The sequence below is a fragment of the Bos indicus genome, chromosome X, assembly GCF_029378745.1.
Source record: "Bos indicus isolate NIAB-ARS_2022 breed Sahiwal x Tharparkar chromosome X, NIAB-ARS_B.indTharparkar_mat_pri_1.0, whole genome shotgun sequence".
Classification (NCBI taxonomy): Eukaryota; Metazoa; Chordata; class Mammalia; order Artiodactyla; family Bovidae; genus Bos; species Bos indicus.
The window spans coordinates 138168125-138186808 of record NC_091789.1 but is presented as its reverse complement, the minus strand read 5'-3'; the positions used below and the strand labels follow the sequence as shown (position 1 = coordinate 138186808).

The following is an 18684-nucleotide window of genomic DNA, read 5'->3' as shown; positions in this document are numbered from 1 at the left end:
CTCCAGTGCCTGGGTTTCCTTATCTGTAAAATGAGGACCATAAAAGAAATGACCTCATGAGGTTACTGGGTGGATCAGCTGAGTTCCTATATGTGAAACACCTAGAACATTGCCTGGTGCCCAATAAGCATTCAATAAACATCTGCAACAACAATTATCTCCACTTTCCATTCATATGGAGCTGACTCCCCCTCCCAGTCATGAACAAACACGTCAGGAATGGAAAGTACTATAGAAATCATCTAGCGTACGGTCCCAGAATCTGTGCTTACAAAAAAATCTCCTCAGTGATTCCCCCATAGTTCTTTCTTGCCACAGATTTCCTTTCTGGTCTATTATAATCCACACAAATTGCATATGCCAAAATGACTCCTGAAGAGATTGTGACCAGGAAAAATACACAAAGAAAACAGCCACCAACATGGTGTCTTTACACAGATGTAGAGAACAGTCTTTTGGACTCCGTGGGAGAAAGTGAGGGTGGGATGATATGTGAGAATAGCAATGAAACATGTATATTATCATATGTGAAACAGATCGCCAGTCCAGGCTTGATGCATGAGACAGGGTGCTCAGGGCCGGTGCACTGGGATGACCCCTGAGGACACCCATGGCTGATTCATGTCAATGTATGGCAAAAACCACTACAATACTGTAAAGTAATTAGCCTGCAATTAAAATAAATAAATTAAGTAAAAAAAACAACCCATGGTGTCTTTAACCAACCTCAGTGCCTTCCAGAGATCAAACTGTCTTGTTTCAGAAACAAGATTATTTCCCCACAATGCCAGGATAGCCCCCATTGAATTGGAAAGTTAAATAAGATACTAAGATGGCAGAGACAAACAAGGACAGGGACAAGTGTAGGTAAATTCATACACTCTAGGGATTCCTGGGATGTTGTGATTAATCAGATGGGGAGATGGAAGAATGAAGATGACTTCAGGTTTGGGGCTGCAAATCCAAGAGAAGGAGCTGGTCCTAGAGGGAAGATCATGATAAGCACAGTTTCAGATGCACCAAGCTCAAGGTACCCATGGAACTGCCAATTTTGAGGAATTTTCTATTAATAAATCAAATTTCTCTTATTCCTCTCTTATTCTGATCTGTATGTTAAATAAGATAATATTTACTGACTGTTCCCTCATGAGACTGCCAAAGACAAGAGACCATGTTGTTCTCTTTGTCCCCCACAGAACCTCCAAGAGGCTCCTCAATTTCTCACCTGTGACTCCAGTCACCTAGCTTAACAGGAAATGGCCCCCACCCAACCTTGCCCCCAGAGAACCTAATGAACATACACAACCACTGTGACATCAGGAAAATCACTGCCTAAGGACGATTGTTACATTCAGTTCTACAAGTAGAAACCCAACTTCCATATAAAATGCAAAGATCTATCTTCATTAAGCACTTAAAAACGTTACAGTTCACAAAGAAAAGAATATAAGGGTTGAGTTTAAAAATGAAATTAACATCAAAACAATATCTGGTGCTAATGCAACACTGTAAATCATATCCTCCAATCAAAATTTTTAAAAATCAGTATCTGGTAACTAAATAAAGGTCACTGAGATTTTCACAAGTATTAAATTCATAATTCTATTCTGATATCTGTACTACATACAGCCCCTCAGTCACTCCTTGAAAAGGAGAGAATTTTAAAGTTCACTTTGTACTGCTTTTCCATGGTACTATTTTATTACAAGCTCATTTAATCTGCTAATTTTGCTCAATAAAAATCGTTGTGGGTGTACAACGCTGAATTAAAAGTGGTTTTTGTTCTTTTAAAGGTTTTTAAAATAAATTTTCCAAGATCAGTTTTCAAATGAATTTCACTCGGGCTGTTTTTTTTTTTACCCCCAAGTTAATATCAGTTTTGAATGAGTTCTGTGAATTACCTCATCTGAACATTTGCACAGGAACATAGAGGCCATAGCTCAGTTGGTAAGGAATCTGCCTGCAATGCAGGAGACCCAGTGTCGATTCCTGGGTTGGGAAGATCCCCTGGAGAAGGAAATGGCAACCCACTCCAGTATTCTTGCCTGGAGAATCCCATGGACAGATGAGCCTGACGGGCTACAGTCTGTGGGGTTGCAAGAGTTGGACACAACTTAGCAGCTAAACTACTACTACTAAAGAGGCTGAAGAAAGGAATATACCAGCAGTATTTTCCTGACCATCCAAGAACATGTGCCCAGATGGGCCAGGCCTGCACACCCCACTGCAGATAAGCGCATTCTGGAAGGTGATGGGTCTTTAAGGATTAGAAGCTGTCCCAGGGCACCGAACCCACAGGCAGGGCTGCTACTCACGTGGGCACCGTTCTCCAGTAAGGCCTTAGCGCAGGCCACATGTCCGCCAAGGCACGCCTCATGGAGAGAAGAGACCCGGTTAATTGTTACCAGGTTCACATTGACGCCCTACAATTTGGAGAGAAGTGAGTTAAAGGCTGTGTCAGCAGTAAGAATGGAAACAAGGTTGTGGGTCTTGTTGGTCAAGTGTTCAGACTGCAGATACCATCTAGAGAGGAGTAGAGGCCATGACCAGGGAAATCGAAACATGGCTAGGAGCCTCTGATTCACTGATTCAGCAAAAGTTCACCCAGTACTCTGGACCGGGCAATGTGCCAGCATTTGGAGCTTCAAAGCTTATAACACGGATCTCTCTCCTCTAAAAGCTTAGTGGGGAGACAGAAATCGTGGTGGGGTGGGGTGGGGTAGGGAAACCCAGCCAGAACACTGCTATTCATATATTGGCTGCAGACCTTCCACAGCTAAACAGACTTGACAGGCACCTTGTTCCCTGTAAGACACGCACCCTGTTTGGTAATCAAGGACTTTCTGGCTCCCTTCTTCTTCATCTCGTACTTCTTCCTTCGTCTTCCTCATCTACCCACTTCCCCTTTCTTCCTACGCCTCTGTCACATGTGGACTCTTTCTGATCCAGGTGGCAGAGTCCCAGGGTGGGGGGCGGGGGGTACAACTGGATTTGGCACAGAAGGATGCCGCTCAGGCTCAAGAGTAGTCAATACAGCAGACAGTGCTCCCGGGATTCCGGTGCCATAGTAGCAGTGATGCTGACCGTCACACCTCCACTAACACTCAGCTCCTTCCTCAGATCCCAACATCTACGCCCAGCCCTAGCACGTCTGCCCTTCCATCCTGCTGTGTTCCACTTCCCTCCCCTTGGAATCCACGTGAGAGATGCTAGGCTCAACCTAGCTGCCAGCCAGTGCTGACTTCATGCCCTGATTCTATTTTTTTGGGGGGGAGGGGGCTGCACTGTGGCATGTGGGAACTTAGTTCCCCAACCAGGGCCTGAACCTGCACCCCGTCCTCCCTGTATTGAAGTACGGAGTCAGCCACTGGACTGCCAGGGAAATCCCCATGTCTTGATTCTAACAACTTAGTCCTTACCACTTCCCCATGATCACCATGGGGAAAAGTCTTTAGTCTGTAAAAGCATTTAGGTTCTGCCAGGACCCAGTCAAGCTGTGCTTTTGATTTCCTGCCTCATAACTGACCTACTGAAACCCTCCAAAACCCAGTGCATGATCCTGAACCCCAAAGCCCAATCTGTTCCCACCCCTCTTACCAGACCTCCACGGTGCTGGCTGCATCCCTCCAGTGGCCAGCAGCTGGGACTGCCCACTGTGCCTCCTGGTCTGTCCATGTTTATGTCCTGAATATGACGTCATTACCCGAGATGTGCTATGTATTTACAATTGGATATCTAATACAAGGTTTCTTTTCCTTTTCCCATATATATTTTAAGAAAATTAAAATTACAGCATGTTAAAAAGTAGTCCACAAGAAATTTCCTGGCAGACCAGTGGTTAGGACTCCGTGCTTTCACTGCTGAGTGCCCCCTCCAACCTCGCTCCCAGTTCAATCCCTGGTCGGGCAACCAGAATCCCGCAAGCCCTGGAGCTTGGCCCAAAATAGTCCACAAGGTGGCAGCAGTGTGCTAGGAAAAAACATTGGTCCCGTGCAAACTCTCAGAATCCCTGGACTTGTACAATGCTGGAACTCTTTCGAGTCCCTTGGACTGCAAGGAGATCCAACCAGTCCATCCTAAATGAAATAAGTCCTGAATATTCATTGGAAGGACTGATGCTGAAGCTCCAATACTTTGGCCACCTGATGCGAAGAGCTGACTCATCAGAAAAGACCCTGATGCTGAGAGAGACTGAGGGCAGGGGAAAAAGGGGACGACAGAGGATGAGATGGTTGGATGGCATCGACTCGATGGACATGGGTTTGAGCAAGTTCCGTGAGTCGGTGATGGACAGGGAAGCCTGGTGTGCTGCGGTCCATGGGGTCGCAAAGAGTCAGACATGACTGAGCAATTGAACAACAACAAGAAACAGTGGACGGGCCTGAAAGATGAGCTACAGAGAATCACATGAGAAAACGGAGGAGCAGAGTTCAAACGATTGATAAAGATTTGAGGTTTCCAAGCTGTCGGTGACAGCCAGTGTGATCATCATAAGCTCCCGATCCTTGGTTTAATGTTTTGCTCAGAGCACATCAAACTATCTGTATGTAAAACAGAGTAGAAAATAGAATAATCCAATGTTTACCAGTGTGTAAGGGTAAATAAGTGGGGATGTGCTATGAAAAAGCTGAAAAATTCTCCATGAGGAATGCTCTTTACATTTTGAAGGACACTATAGCAACCAACATGCTTTTGAAGTACAGTTAAAAATAAAGTGCTAAAAGCAATGTGATAGCCTGGACTGGATCCTGGAAAAGAAAAAGGAGCTTAGTGGGAAGACTGGTGTCATCCCAGTAGTCTGCAGTTTAGTTAGTGGTGTTCTACTAATGTTCATTTCTTATTTTTGACTAGTTACCAGGGTTATGTACAGTTGGGTGAAGGGTATGCTGGAACTCTGTGTACTATCTTTGCAACTCTTCTTTAAAAGTGTTCTAAAAGAAAAAGTGTATTTACTAATTGGAGTAGGAAATGGCAACCCACTCCAACAGTATTTTTGCCTGGAGAATTCCATGAACAGAGGATGGTTACAGTCCAAAAACTAATAAAAATATTGAGGTAAGGAAATCACTTTTCACTGTGTATGTTTTTCTGTCCTTTAAATTTTTCTTTTCTTTTTTTGTCTGTGAGGCATGCGCGACTCCAGCCCCCGACCATGGATCAAACCCACGCTCCATGCACTGGCAGCGCAGAGTCTCAACCACCGGACCACCAGGGAGGTTCCTATCATTTTAATTTTTAAGCTATGTAAATATGTCACATATTAAAAATACTCCAACCAAGTAACATTTTAAGTGCTTAATGACTGAGGAGGAGGAGAGAAATAGATGACATAGATTAAGAAGTACCAACCTTTGGTTACAAAACAAATGAGTCATGGGGATGAAATGTACAGTATGGGAAATATAGTCAATAATTCTGTGATATCTTTAGTGACAGAGGATAACTAGACCTCTCATGGTAATTATTTTGAAATGTACAGAAAGAGCAAGTGACTATGTGGTGTAATAGGAACTAACAAAGTGTTGTAGGTCAATTATACTTCAAAAGCAAATGAACTTACAGAAAAAGAGATCAGATTTGTGGTTACCAGAGCAGAGGATGGGGGTGAGATCTGGATGGAGGGAGTCAAAAGGTACAAACTTCCAGGGATGGAGGGAGTCAAAAGGTACAAACTTCCAGGGATAAGTACTAGGGATGTAATGTACAACATGATGAATAGAATGAACACTGCTGTGTGTCATATATGAAAGTTAAGAGAGTAAATACTGAAAGTTCTCATCACAAGGGAAAGAAGTTTTTCAGTGTGGGATCTATGTGAGACAACAGATGCTCACTAAACTTACTGTGGTAATCATTCCACGATGTGTGTAAGTCAAATCATTATGCTGTACACCTTAAACTTATACAGTGCTCTTGGCCAATTATATCAATAAAACTGGAAGGAAAAAAATCAAACCAAATTATAAGTACTTAAAAATAAATGAGCAAGTGATAAAATCAAGTGCAAAGTCCATCCAACTGGCAGTACTGTTTTCCTTTTGCTTCTACTTTCTTAAGAAGTAACACAACTCAAGGGAGAAAAGGAAAAAAAGGCACACACACACAGAGAAAAAGAGCAGTGTGTCCAGCTGTTTCAATTCAAAATAAGCAAGCCAGCTTTGGTGGTACCTAGGATGTGGGGAAAAAGCTCTAATGACTTACTTCCTCTGTACACACACAGACTCTAAAACAAAGTAATGGACTGTGGATGCTTTCATCCACCTCACAGATACTTACTATTCATGGTGCTGTGGACAGTCATAAATAAAATAGCCTTAGTAACTGTGATTTGAATAAATCTTTCCTAAGGAGTAAGATCTACCCACTTGTTGACCTATTTCATGTTTGCTCTTGAAATAGTGGATCATCAGGTAGTGAACCTCTAAGATGGCTCCCAGTGATCAAGATAGCTCCTGCCCCGTGGTACTGGCTCACTTGTATACTCTACTCCCCTTGGGTGTGGGCAGGATTTACTGACTCCCAGCTAATGAAGAGAATATGGCAGAAGCAATCAGATGTCACTTTGGAGATAGGCTACAGGCTATGTACTGAGACTTCCTCCTTAGGCTGTCTCTCATGATGTCTATGGAAGAAGCCAGCTACCATCTCGTGACACAGTCCCAAGGTGAGCCCCATGCGTCAAGGCATTGAAAATGGCCAACAACTTCATAAGTGAAGTTAGAACCAGGTCCTTCCCTTGGTCAAGCTCTGAGATGACTGGAGCCCTGGCTGACACTCTGCAGCGTGAACCACCTTGGTTCTGGCTCTAAGAGATTTGGAGCCAAAGAGACATGGAGCCAGAACCACCCAGCTAAGCTGCTCCTTGGTCTATAGACACCATGAGAATCTAAGTGTTTGTCCTTTTCAGCCACTATGTTTCAAGATACTTTGTTGCAGAGCAATAGCTGATAAATGCAACCTCAAGGCTACTATTATTAAGGCACAATGGGAGAGAATAAGGTGAGTCAGTGCAACATAAGTTTGAGAGCATCCTCCATGAGCCTCATGGGGAAACGTTCTGTGATGCAAAAAAAGACCCAGAAGGGGAAGGATGGAAATGGGCAGAAAATCAACCAGTTCCCCAAGAAAGGAGAGGCAGGAGGAACAAACAGTGAGTTGGGAGAGGACACATCCATCTCAAACAGTTGTGCTGGGACCCAAATGGAGCCAGCAAGATCCCTGCTACCTTTAAAGCTGATTAAGAATAAAGCCTGATTATAGCACAAACACAAAGGATCAAGTATTTCATTTACTTACTTGTGCAATTAAAGTTTTCAGGGCCAGTAGGCGCCCCTGAGCTGCCGCTTCATGAAGTGGAGACCGATCAGCCCAGCAATCTGAAATACACATCAAGCTGAGAGTCAAGATCAGGAGTACTCTTCCTCCTACTGTGAGGAGAGGAGGTCTGAGGGAAGAGGTGGGGAGGTGGCAGCTGCATCAGGTGTTCCAGTCAGCTGCTCTCAGGTGACACAGGGGTGTGGTGCTGTGCGTGGACAGGGAGCACAGACCATCTCTCCGGATTTGGAGGCAGTTTTCATAAGGAATACATTTCATTCAAATAAATACTGCCCAGTGATTGAATCCAGTAACTCCAAATAGGCAAAATGAAGGGCAGAGCTGGTTCATGAACTTTCCCACTTTCCTTCTGCCCCCGCCTCCCGCCCTGCCTTCACCTCTACCCTAAGACTCAATACCCTGTATGCCAGAAAGGATAATCTTAAGGGATCAGGGAAAATGGTTTTGTTTGAAATCCCCTAGATAATTCTTTCCTTTTGGTAATGAAGCCAATCTGTTATCATTATGCAGAATGTTGTTGTTCAGATGACATAATTCTCCAAAGTTTATGGTGGGCAGTTTGAATGTGATGGATAAGCATGGGGCCAGTGGAGCCACTGCCTAGGATCAAGTCCTGCCTCAACCACTATCTCTGGCAAAATGCATGTTACAAAAATCATTTGAACCTCAATTTCCTGATCTGTAAAGTGGGGGACAGTAATCTAGTATTTAGCATGTTTTTTTGGTCTCTAAGTAGGCTGATAAAGTATATCCACAATGTTAGGTGCTCGAGAAAATGTATGATTAATAAGCACACATAGTAGGGTAGGGCTCTAAGAAACAACCTCAGAACTGCCTTACAAATATATTTTTCTTGTAATTGCTTGTCAAGAAACAAGACTAACCTGCTTAAACGTGCATTTGAGAAGCAACCTTCTATGAAACATGCCAAAGGCAATCATTTGTTTTGGAAGAAAACCTATACCAGTTTGCAAAATTTGGCCTTTCTTCAAATAACTCTGTTCTTGGTACACTGTCGAGCACGTCATACAGTTTGCATTTAACACAAAGGGTCTATCTTATCACCCTTTTCCAGATGATCCTGATGGTGCTAAGAACTCAGACCTTCCCATATCTGCAACCTTGACCAAAAAAAAAATCGCACCAGATTTTTATTTTCTCTAACCCTTTGGGTTATGAAAAGGGAAAAAGCTAGAATGGGTTCTACAGGGTTGTATTGAAATTGGAGCAATTAGAGCAACTGGTATGAAAATGTATGAATATTTTCAATATATGAATATGAAAATATTTTCAATATATGAATATTTTCAATATATGAAAAGATAGTGCTTACAGAACTATCTATGGGCTGAATGTGGGATCTGGTGACCCATCTGGTTCTCTATTTCTCTACAGATATATCAATATATCTATGCCTATAGTTAGATATACAGATGTATCTCGACAGATAGATTAGCACTGTCTGTGTTGTGAGGAAAACTAACCAGGACTCCTTGGAGAAATGGCTGATTCCAAGGCTAAGCCAGGAAAGATATATGATGGGCTACAAATATCTTGTCAGAAAGTAAGTGCTCAATGAATGATTGGGAATGTCAAAAAGTACAGAAGGTGCCTTGAAGAGGATTCCACTGGCCAAATACAGGACGAATTGAGCATGAAAATAAATCATGATTATACCCAAGCAAAAATGGGAATCTCTAAGGCCTCACTGATATAAATATATTAATAGAGAGAAGAGGAAGTTCTTCCTCATAGTAGAACACCAACTTAAGACACGTAGGAGAAATCATAAGATCGGCCTCAAATGTTCTCCCCACAGAATAATTATACAGTTATCAAGGGAACAGGGGTAGGTGTACCGTTGAACAAACCCTTGCCTGGGGGGATTATGACGGAACCAACTGGCACAGTGTGCCGTCTGAGGCAATGCGATAAGCCACATCACGCACTACAGGAGGGAACACGGTGATAAGAACACAGCGCCGCTGGGAACATTCCTACGCAAAACGCATAGCCTGTGTCTAATTATGAGGACACCGAGAACCAACTCAAACTGAGGGACATTCTCAAAAATAACTGGCCTGTAGCCAGACTGAAGGAGGCTGATGGGACATGACATCTAAAGACAATATGGCTGCCTGGATTGGATCCACTAGAATGGGCTCTACAGGGTAATATTGAAATTGGAGCAATTAGAGCAACTGGTATGAAAATGTGATTTTCAATATATGAAAAGATAGTGCTTACAGAAATATCTATGGGCTGAATGTGGGATTTGGTGACCCATTTGGTGACCCATCTGGTTTTCTATTTCTCTACAGATATGTATCTATATCAAGGATTATTAACGGGACAGTTGGGTAAATGTGAATGTAGACTGGGCAAAGAGAAGTGGGAATTCTTTGTACCACTTTAGTTCCAAAATAAAAAGTATATCTATTTATATCTATCTCATCTATCGAATCACTGGTGAATTGCATATTCCTGATATGTAGAATGCTTTTTCTAGAAAAACAGACCAAAAATTTAACCTGAAAATATGTTTTTATCTCGCTTGTTCTTGAGTCAGTTAAGCTGATGAGTGGATTTTTAAATCTCTTTGGACACTGATCATTTGCATAAGCTGGGAATAATGAGATAATGTATGCAAAGAATCCTCAATAGTCAGCCTTGGTTTTCTTTGACTACATCTCCATCTCATTCAATATAAGACGTATCGCCCTCACCTCACTGCACTCGGAGATGCACAACCACTGGGGTTGGCAGGGTTGTCTTCCTCTATGGATGGCAACTCAGTGCCCTGGCCAATGTAAAAAGCAAACCCACAGTCATGGCTTGGTTATTCTTGTGTCCTAACAATAACCAGTCAACCTGAGTCACCTGAAGGCACTCTTAAGTATTTGCTTAAAACCAAGATTTAAATGGCAACTTGCTATTATGAGAATAATTCTAGCAATATTAACTTAGAATAGCAACATGAAATGGCCTTATCTAAAACCTGCCTCCAAACAGACTTTGATGTCTCCTTTCCTGCTAGGAAAGACCATTCCCTGGTAACTCAGAAGTTAAAGTGTCTGCCTGGAATGTGGGAGACCCGGGTTCGATCCCTGGGTCGGGAAGATCCCCTGGAGAAGGAAATGGCACCCCACTCCAGTACTCTTGCCTGGAGAATCTCACGGAGGGAGGAGCCTTGTAGGCTACAGTCCATGGGGTCGCAAAGAGTCGGACACGACTGAGCAACTTCACTTCACTTCCATCAGGCCCCTAAGACCCACACCACACACACAGCCTGGACCAATCTCTCAAAATGTCACACCGATGAAGTAGCCAGACACAGAAAAGGATATGCCGCATGATTCCATCTCCACAAAGTACAAAAGGGGCCAGACTCACCTGGGGTGTTTGGAGTCAAAAGCACCATAGTTTGTGCACTTATCTGTATTTATATCCTACTGCCAGAAAGCGATTTCAAAACCACCCGTCTACTGCTCCATCCGATTTAACTGTCATCTCCACTCTACCCACACTCGGCAAGAGGTGGCCGTCTCTCCGCCCAAGAAGGGCAACATGTTCTCACACAGGTCCCCACTTCCTTCTTGACATGCCAGCTCCTCTGGTACCATGGGGGTGGGGAGAGGTGAGGGGGATGGGGACCCACCTTCCCAGGGGCCTGGAAGGAGGCCAGTCTTGCCCACTGGGCCTCAATGACAGGTCTCGCCCCTGGTTCCCATGCTAGCTCTCCGCACTGGGGCTCCCTCCTGGGCCGCTGCCCTACATACTGGCCTTGACCACCTCTCCTCCTGTGCCCCATCCGTGCTGCATCCTCTGATGCCCACAACTCCCCTCTCACCAGGCTGGCGAGGCTGAGGCAAGCCTGCAGGCCACCTTGCGATCCTTGGAGGAAAAGAGAACAGTGATCCTGGGCTTGTCTGCTCACCACTCTCCAGTTCTTACTCCCAGCTGAGGAGCACAGGGGCACTTCAGTGAGTCACCTGCCTAAACAGACTCCCGGCTTTACAGTGAAATGCCAGGCTCCCCTCCTTCCTGGCTGCAACTGATCTAAACTTGCTTCCTTCTGGACACTCCATCTCTAGGCTCTCAAGATAGGAGGGAACAGTCCAAATGTACAACAAACCCTTTGCCCCACCTCAGATCTTATTTCTGGTTAAGTGGCAGGAACAGGACTGAAATGCAAGGTTTTGAGAATTGAGAACACACCCTCTTTTGGTTTTAAGAGCTAGTGCTTTTTCCACGCTGCTCATCCTTCTGGTGGACTGACTCGTGGGGAACCCTTTGCTGTATGCCTCTTCTCTCTGTAAATCACATGAAATAAATCAAGTAGATTGCCTTCAGTGTGGAAGTCATTTCGTTTTCCCAACTGGAAATAAAGCCACTCTCAGGGAAGTCACCTTCCCAGTCACTGTTTCCCATCACTTGCTTCAAAGGACCTTGAAGAGTATTCACAAAAAACCCTTTTCCAGAAACTCTATGGTGGGCTCTTCTGTTTTTCTAATTCCCAACACACAGTCTCTTGCTCTTATCATTCTTGTTTTGCAAATTGGAGCTAATTGTGAGAAATTGATGATAGAAGTTATTTGGCAGCTAGAGAGTTTTTCCATTCCTTTCAGGAAATATGCATCTAAGCTCTCCAAATAAATGAATGCTGAAGTAGGAATCAGCCTTCGCTTCTGAGGCAGTCTATTTTTAGTTATTTGGCAGGCTTCCTGTGTCACAGGGCCACGGGCACATTTTGAAGATAAGTTTACTTTACCAATATGTTTACTTGTTCCTGATGAGGTGTATGGAAAATGTTCAAGTACTTTTTCATTTCCCCCTTTGACTTTTTCTCAGAATGTGATTTATATCTCTGGTTCTCAGGCTCTTTTAATAACAATTTCATGACAACATCCAAAACCATAGATTTCAAGAACAAAATGGGTTCAGATGGAATACGGTTGTCCAAGTTCCAGGTATTCAAGATAAAAATCAATTATTAATTATTTGCAATTTTACCCTTCCTAATTTCAACAAGTATTTGAGACGACTGGTTTATTTATTTAAAAAAAAAAATTGCCTGACTGGTTATCATCTCTAGTGCCCATGGAGCAATATTTATTCTTTCTATTCAGGTTCCAAAATCATATGAAGGAAAATCTTCTCCAACAGCATTTAGCGAAAAAAGAAAATTTCAAAAGAATTTTGGGTGTGAATCAAAATACAGGTAAGAACCTAACAGAATTAAATAATATTTTAAGGAAAACAAAGGTAACTGGAAAAGACATAAGAAATGCCCCCAGTTAAAATGCACACTCTCTTGAACACTCAGTTCTGGTCAAAAGATGAACTACTGTCAATGAACATCGTTCTGTAGTGAGTCAGAAAGAAGCTTCCTTTGCACCCATTAGGAGTCAAGAGAGTTGAGCAGATGACAGGTTGGGTGGCAGAGCCCTGCTGAGGACTGTCAGTCCCAACGTGGGACAGCCAGCAGGCACTGTGATCCATAACCACTCAGAGGATGGGTGGGCCGAAGCTTGCGGAGACAAGCACCGACACTGGAGGTGGAGGCCGGGCAAGAATGGACTGAAGGCAGGAAAAAAACTGGTGATGTGGGAAGGACAGGAAAAAGGAGTCAAGGTGATGAGTCAGGCAGAGGCGTGGCCATCAAATCAAGGTCAGTCAGTCCTTTGAATTTAGAAAAACAAGAAGGACAACTGATTTTAGGCAAAACACTTAGAAGAGAATTCATTCTTTTTTCCAAGGGTGTAATTCCACTATCTCTTATCTGCAACTGTAAAATTCCCCAAATTCTGAAAACCAAGTCTTTCCCCAGTTGTATCCAAGATCCTTTGGCAGTAAAACATGGTCATGACTCAGGTTTAACAACCTATTATTTTTAATTTGTATTTTCACTTAGTGTGAATATTGATACTTTCACTATAGAAATATTGAAACCTTTGACTGCAGGAGGCAGCTCCAGGCTCTGCTGGGAATGCTGTGGTAATATCCAGTATACACACTGGGTAATCCTTTTCAGTATCCCCCACATGCCTGAATCCTGAAACATGTCTGGCCCAAGGGTTGTGAATAACAAATTATCAACCTGAATCTACACTTTATTTTTTATCAAGTTTGATGACCAAGTTACTGTACTAAATATAGAGCTTCAGTTCTGGCCAAATTAGCAAAGGTTGAAAAATCATACACGTCCCTCAGGAGAGAGAATGTGTCTAGAGAAACATCTGTGGGCTGAAGGTGGGGCTGGTGAGGCATCAGGTGCTGGAGATATGAGAATATCAAGGGTCAGTAACAATGTTTCGAACTCCAAAATATGTATCTATTACTGACAAATTACACAAAGAAGCCTGAAAAAACTAAAAACCGCCACCCAACCCCATAGCTGAACTCAATTCTGATGACTTATTTACAAAGGGAATAGTTTAAACCACAAAGAAATATCGAATGATGTACTCCAGAATATTAAAAAAAAAACTCTACAAAAAATTTTACAGCCAAAAAAGGATACAAAATGAGGGATGTGATGCTAGGTACAGCATTTGAAAGTGCTAGGATCTATGGCAGGCTCAACTCTGTCCTGGCTGACGTTTTTACTGCCTCTCCTTGTTTTTGATAGCCCTGACGATAATTTACAGAAACAGAATATGCTATTGAAGTCAAGAAAGGTAACCTTGGGCTGAGATTTTAGTAAGTCAATTAGCTGACTTACTGATTAAATGTCACATATTTTCCCAACAAACATTTGTCTGACCAACGAGCAGCAAAGTCAATTTCTGGTGTGAGTTGAACACTCAGACAAAATTTTGTTCTTGGTTTTTAAAATGTCTAGTTTTAAATATATATAGTATCTGACTATTAACAGTGTCAAAAGAAAAAAAAAACTGTTGGAATCATGTAAAAACCACTGTTTCTCGCATATTACCACCTACATCATTATAAAAGGCTTTACCAAATCTGGATATACTCTCTATTATATATGTGTGCAATGTGTAGAAGTAAACGCACCATCCTCACACACGTATATATGTATGTATAAAGGAAGGAAATTAAACTGCAAAATTAACAGGCACTATTTAATCCACTGCTTCTTGTTAGTGATCATCAAGAAACATGTTTCTGACTTTTGTAACACCATGCTATTTGCAAATTAAATGAATATCATCCTAGGAGCTTCAACAAGTAAAGATATTTGAGCTAATGAATAAGTGAGCTCTATTTATGAAAATTGTGTTACGGCTCCAGGTTTTGATTATTATAAATCTTTCTTAAGAGAGTACTTCACTGAGGACCACAAAGGCAGAAATTATGCACACAAGCACCAAGAAAAAATGTTTTCAACATGCTCTTGCTGATACTGACTGTCCGACTTTACCTAATTTAAACTGTGAGGATGATGTACCTATGAGAACATCAAAACTATGTGATAGAAACTTTTAGACAGCCCCTGATTCGATTTACAAATTAAATTAGAAAATAGCTTTTCAGATTATGCTTAACTTGAAATTAAAGTTACTTTTAGGTTTTTTTGTTTTAAACCAAGTCAAAGCAACATACCTCCCTGAAATGTATGACAAATATAATCCCCAAAAGAAATCTCTTTCCACACTCCAAGGCTTCTGCCACTTTCCGAAACTTCGAGATTCTTCTCATTTTCCCCCGTTAATTGAAGCATTCTGAGGCTTTGTTTTTGGAGGTCTTATCTCTCTGGATAAGGCTGCTGTTCCCTAGAATCCTTAAAGTTGTCTAGTGTATTGGAATCACACAACCTAAGTCTATTTTGAAAAGAGAATCCAGGATGCAAGTTGAAATGGATACTAGAATAAAGAATGAGGTAACCCTGGAACCCCTACGAACACTAAAAATACATAGGGAAAATAAGGAACTCTGTTTATGAATAAATCCTCCTCTTATCAAGTGGCAGTCCCAGCAGTAACAATATGATTCATTTACTTTTGCAGCATCTCCCTACAATTAAGGTGCATCGTTTCTTTAAAGAAATAGAGACTAAATTCTGCAAAGCATGAGACTTTAAAATGTTTTGCCCAAAGGTTGGCATTTCATATTGTAATAATGTTTGCTGTGCTTTGCACCGTGTTGGGTATAAATGGATTCAATGAAGGGGTTTCCCCTGACAGTGACAAGTGGCTAAGCAATTCAAACTGCAAATGACAGCACATATAGATATATATGACACCATACCTATGGCTGCTTGAAATCATTACTGGTCAGTCCATTTCCTGGGGAAAGTTTTGTCAGAATGTATTGTTAACATTTGATTAAAGTATTTAAGAAAATAATCCTATCAAGTAATTTTGCTGTTAGTAGAAAGGAGGTTTCTCAAAATACTGTTAGAAAGCCACTATTCTATTTACTTCTTAAATAGTAACTGCTAATGAAACTACTAACTTGCAGAAAAGCTGAAAATCTTTCACAAATCGGTGCTGTCAACACCCTTTGCTACTTTAAATAATTTTTTAAAATAACCCAAAGTATAAATAAAATACTCAAAGCCAAAGTATAAATAAAATTTGTCTTCTAGAAATACTATTCATATGAATTATCTAGGAGATTTCTTTAAAGTATTGGGAACAAATTCATGTATTTTTACCTGAAATTTCACCAAAGATCTCTTCTGCTATCCTAGCCGCTTCTTTTCTATTTCCTTTGACGATATAGAAATGGGTTAGGAGCGCCAAGAACACTTTAATTAAAAGCTTGAAGAAAAAAAAAGTAGCAAACATTGTAATAAAAATGTTTTTAAAGCCATAGGAAACAGAACCGTCCTCCATTTTGGCTTACACTCTGTATAGGTTCTTGGGACTGCAAAATTTCACCGAGTTATAATTGGTATCATATGACATCTATTTTAAACCTTCTAGCTCTCTGTGCTCCTGTTACGGAGAACTGAGTTTGTAGATTCTAAGCTAACTGTGATTTGGCGACTGCATACACTGACATTCAAGGTAATGTTAAATGAATGAAAGAAATTTCCTTCAAACCAGAAACACCCAATAGTTCTAGACCTACATTCCTCAGTGTTGTTTAACAAACAGGATTCGAGTCCAAAATGTTTTTACCCCTCAATTCCAGTTTTTACTATGTTCTATTGAAAGGCAGGATTGGAAAGATAGAACAAGCCTCTCAGATCCCATGGGGATGAAGCAAGTTATTTGAACTTCATAAAAAAGAAGTACTAATATTACATTCTGTGCTTTTGGTGGCAAGTACCAGCCCCTGGAACACTTCAATATTCTCTTCATTCTGAGGCTATAAAGCCCAAATCTAAAATATGACCAGTTATGAAAGGCTATTTACTCTAAAGCAGTATTTAATAAAAGGCCCAGTTTGGATGCCTCTCCAGACTGGAAGCATTAGACCACTTGCTGTAATAGCTTCATCCACGACAAAGTCCCCTAGTAACATTTCTGATCTTTACTTCCTATTGTCAGGAAAGGTGGTGCTTCTTTCTAGAAAATGTGGGCTATAGTCAATCATGCTGCTGCTGCTGCTAAGTCACTTCAGTCGTGTCCGACTCTGTGTGACCCTAGATGGCAGCCCACCAGGCTCCCCCGTCCCTGGGATTCTCCAGGCAAGAACACTGGAGTGGGTTGCCATTTCCTTCTCCAATGCAGGAAAGTGAAAACTGAAAGTGAAGTCACTCAGTCGTGTCTGACCCTCAGCAACCCCATGGACTGCAGCCTTCCAGGCTCCTCCGTTCATGGGATTTTCCAGGCAAGAGTACTGGAGTGGGGTGCCATTGCCTTCTCCATAGTCAATCATGGAGGACTTATAATGAAAAGGATGAAGATGCCCTATACTCTGGGTGAGGTATCCAAAGATTCTATCAGTCAGCATCTTCCCTCGCTGGACAATATTCTCCTATAACCCTAACTCTTCAACACGCATCAGCTGGCCAATACAAGTAAAGTTGACTTGTTTAATATACCTCACCTGAGAAAAACAGATGCAGAAACTCGAAGTCTCCTCTTTCATTCTTGGCTATATTAGATTTTCTAAATTTCTACAACCTATTGGAAAAGACAAACCCAAATAAAATTATAGGAGACAACTAAATCAACCTTATTTAATAAATGCTTGATGCAAAACTATGGGAGTTTCTCCTAGCACTCAGACAAATTAGAATGACTCCCTGTGTAAGAACTATCTCCCTATACTCTGTAAAAGAGTAAGACATGAGAATCAACCCCAAGGCACAATATATAACGTATCCATTTCAGTGTAGTATCTCCACGCCATCACAAACTTGTGTGAACTTGTGTGGTTTCCATTTGCAAGGACAGATACTAACATACAAGGTTTTCTTTACCAAGCTTAGATTACCTGGCCAAGCTATTAAAATACAGAAACACAAGCGTTTTAGTTCATGTTTCTTTCTCCAACTGTTCTGGAAGAAGGCGATCATTTACCCACGTTGGCCCAATGATGCATCTAGTAATACATAACATTACTCGATCTTGTTTTGAACTTAATTTTTTCACCTAAAACATGACTATACTTTTCATTTTACATACCAGAAAAGCTGGCTGTGAGAAGCTCGACTTTTGTACTATTTAAGAGACTATCTTTATTATATTTGAGCACTACGTTTGAGATGGGTATAAAAGGCTACTGAAATGACGAGTTAACTCAGAGTATCTTGTAAAGAAGGCAAAACCATCTCGAGCATCAGGGTTTCCCAGCCTCGGCACTACTGACATTTTGGACCAGATAATTCTTTGGTGTGCGATGCCAATGCCCCACTCTTATCCAGTTCGAACAACCAGAAATGTCTCCAGGTATTGCCAGATGTCCCCCAGGGGACAAAATCACCACCGCCACATCCCGCTGAGAATAACTGAGCCACAGCCAAGAGTAAAGGATAACGGAAAATCAACTCCCCAAAGGATTGTTGAATACAAATCAAAATCTACTGTAGAGAGCTTTGATTTTCAGAATTTCATATTTTAAAAATTCAGAACAGGATAATACAATTTAACATCTTTGGAGAATGCAGAGAAGGACAAAAAGGCCTGTAAAAAACCTTTGCGAAACTAAACACAGACCTATTATACCATGACTGAGCTAAAAGTAAGTTTTGGTGTAATAGAAATCAGAACATATCACTGGAGACTTTCTTGCTGGTCCAGTGGCTAAGACTCCGAGTTCCCAGTGCAAGGGGCCCTGGTCGGCAAACTAGATCCCACATGCCACAACTAAGACCTGGAGCAGTCAAATAACTATATAAACAAATATTTTTTTTTTAAAAAAAGAACTTATCAATGTAGGGAACTGCTTCCAACAAAGAAGGTGGGAGAAGCTGGGCATTGGGCTGTA

At 41.7% G+C, this 18684-nt stretch overlaps 1 protein-coding gene across 5 annotated transcripts in view; it reads right to left on the bottom strand.

The window, feature by feature from the left end:
- Positions 1–18684, bottom strand: part of ASB11 (ankyrin repeat and SOCS box containing 11) — a 32124-nt gene that overhangs the window by 12840 nt on the left and 600 nt on the right. Inside the window, exons 2-5 of one of the 5 annotated variants that reach the window (XM_019955889.2) lie at positions 17302–17378; positions 15959–16064; positions 7297–7376; positions 2316–2423 (exon numbers count right to left, since the gene is read on the bottom strand). In XM_019955889.2, coding sequence (XP_019811448.2) covers positions 2316–2423; positions 7297–7376; positions 15959–16064; positions 17302–17343 — 336 coding nt within the window. In that variant the 5' untranslated portion in view covers positions 17344–17378. Of the gene's footprint in view, positions 1–2315; positions 2424–7296; positions 7377–10728; positions 11115–14904; positions 15847–15958; positions 17270–17301; positions 17379–18684 lie in introns of those variants that run through there. The other 4 variants (XM_019955888.2, XM_019955891.2, XM_070783594.1 and 1 more) reach the window with 4 other exon arrangements.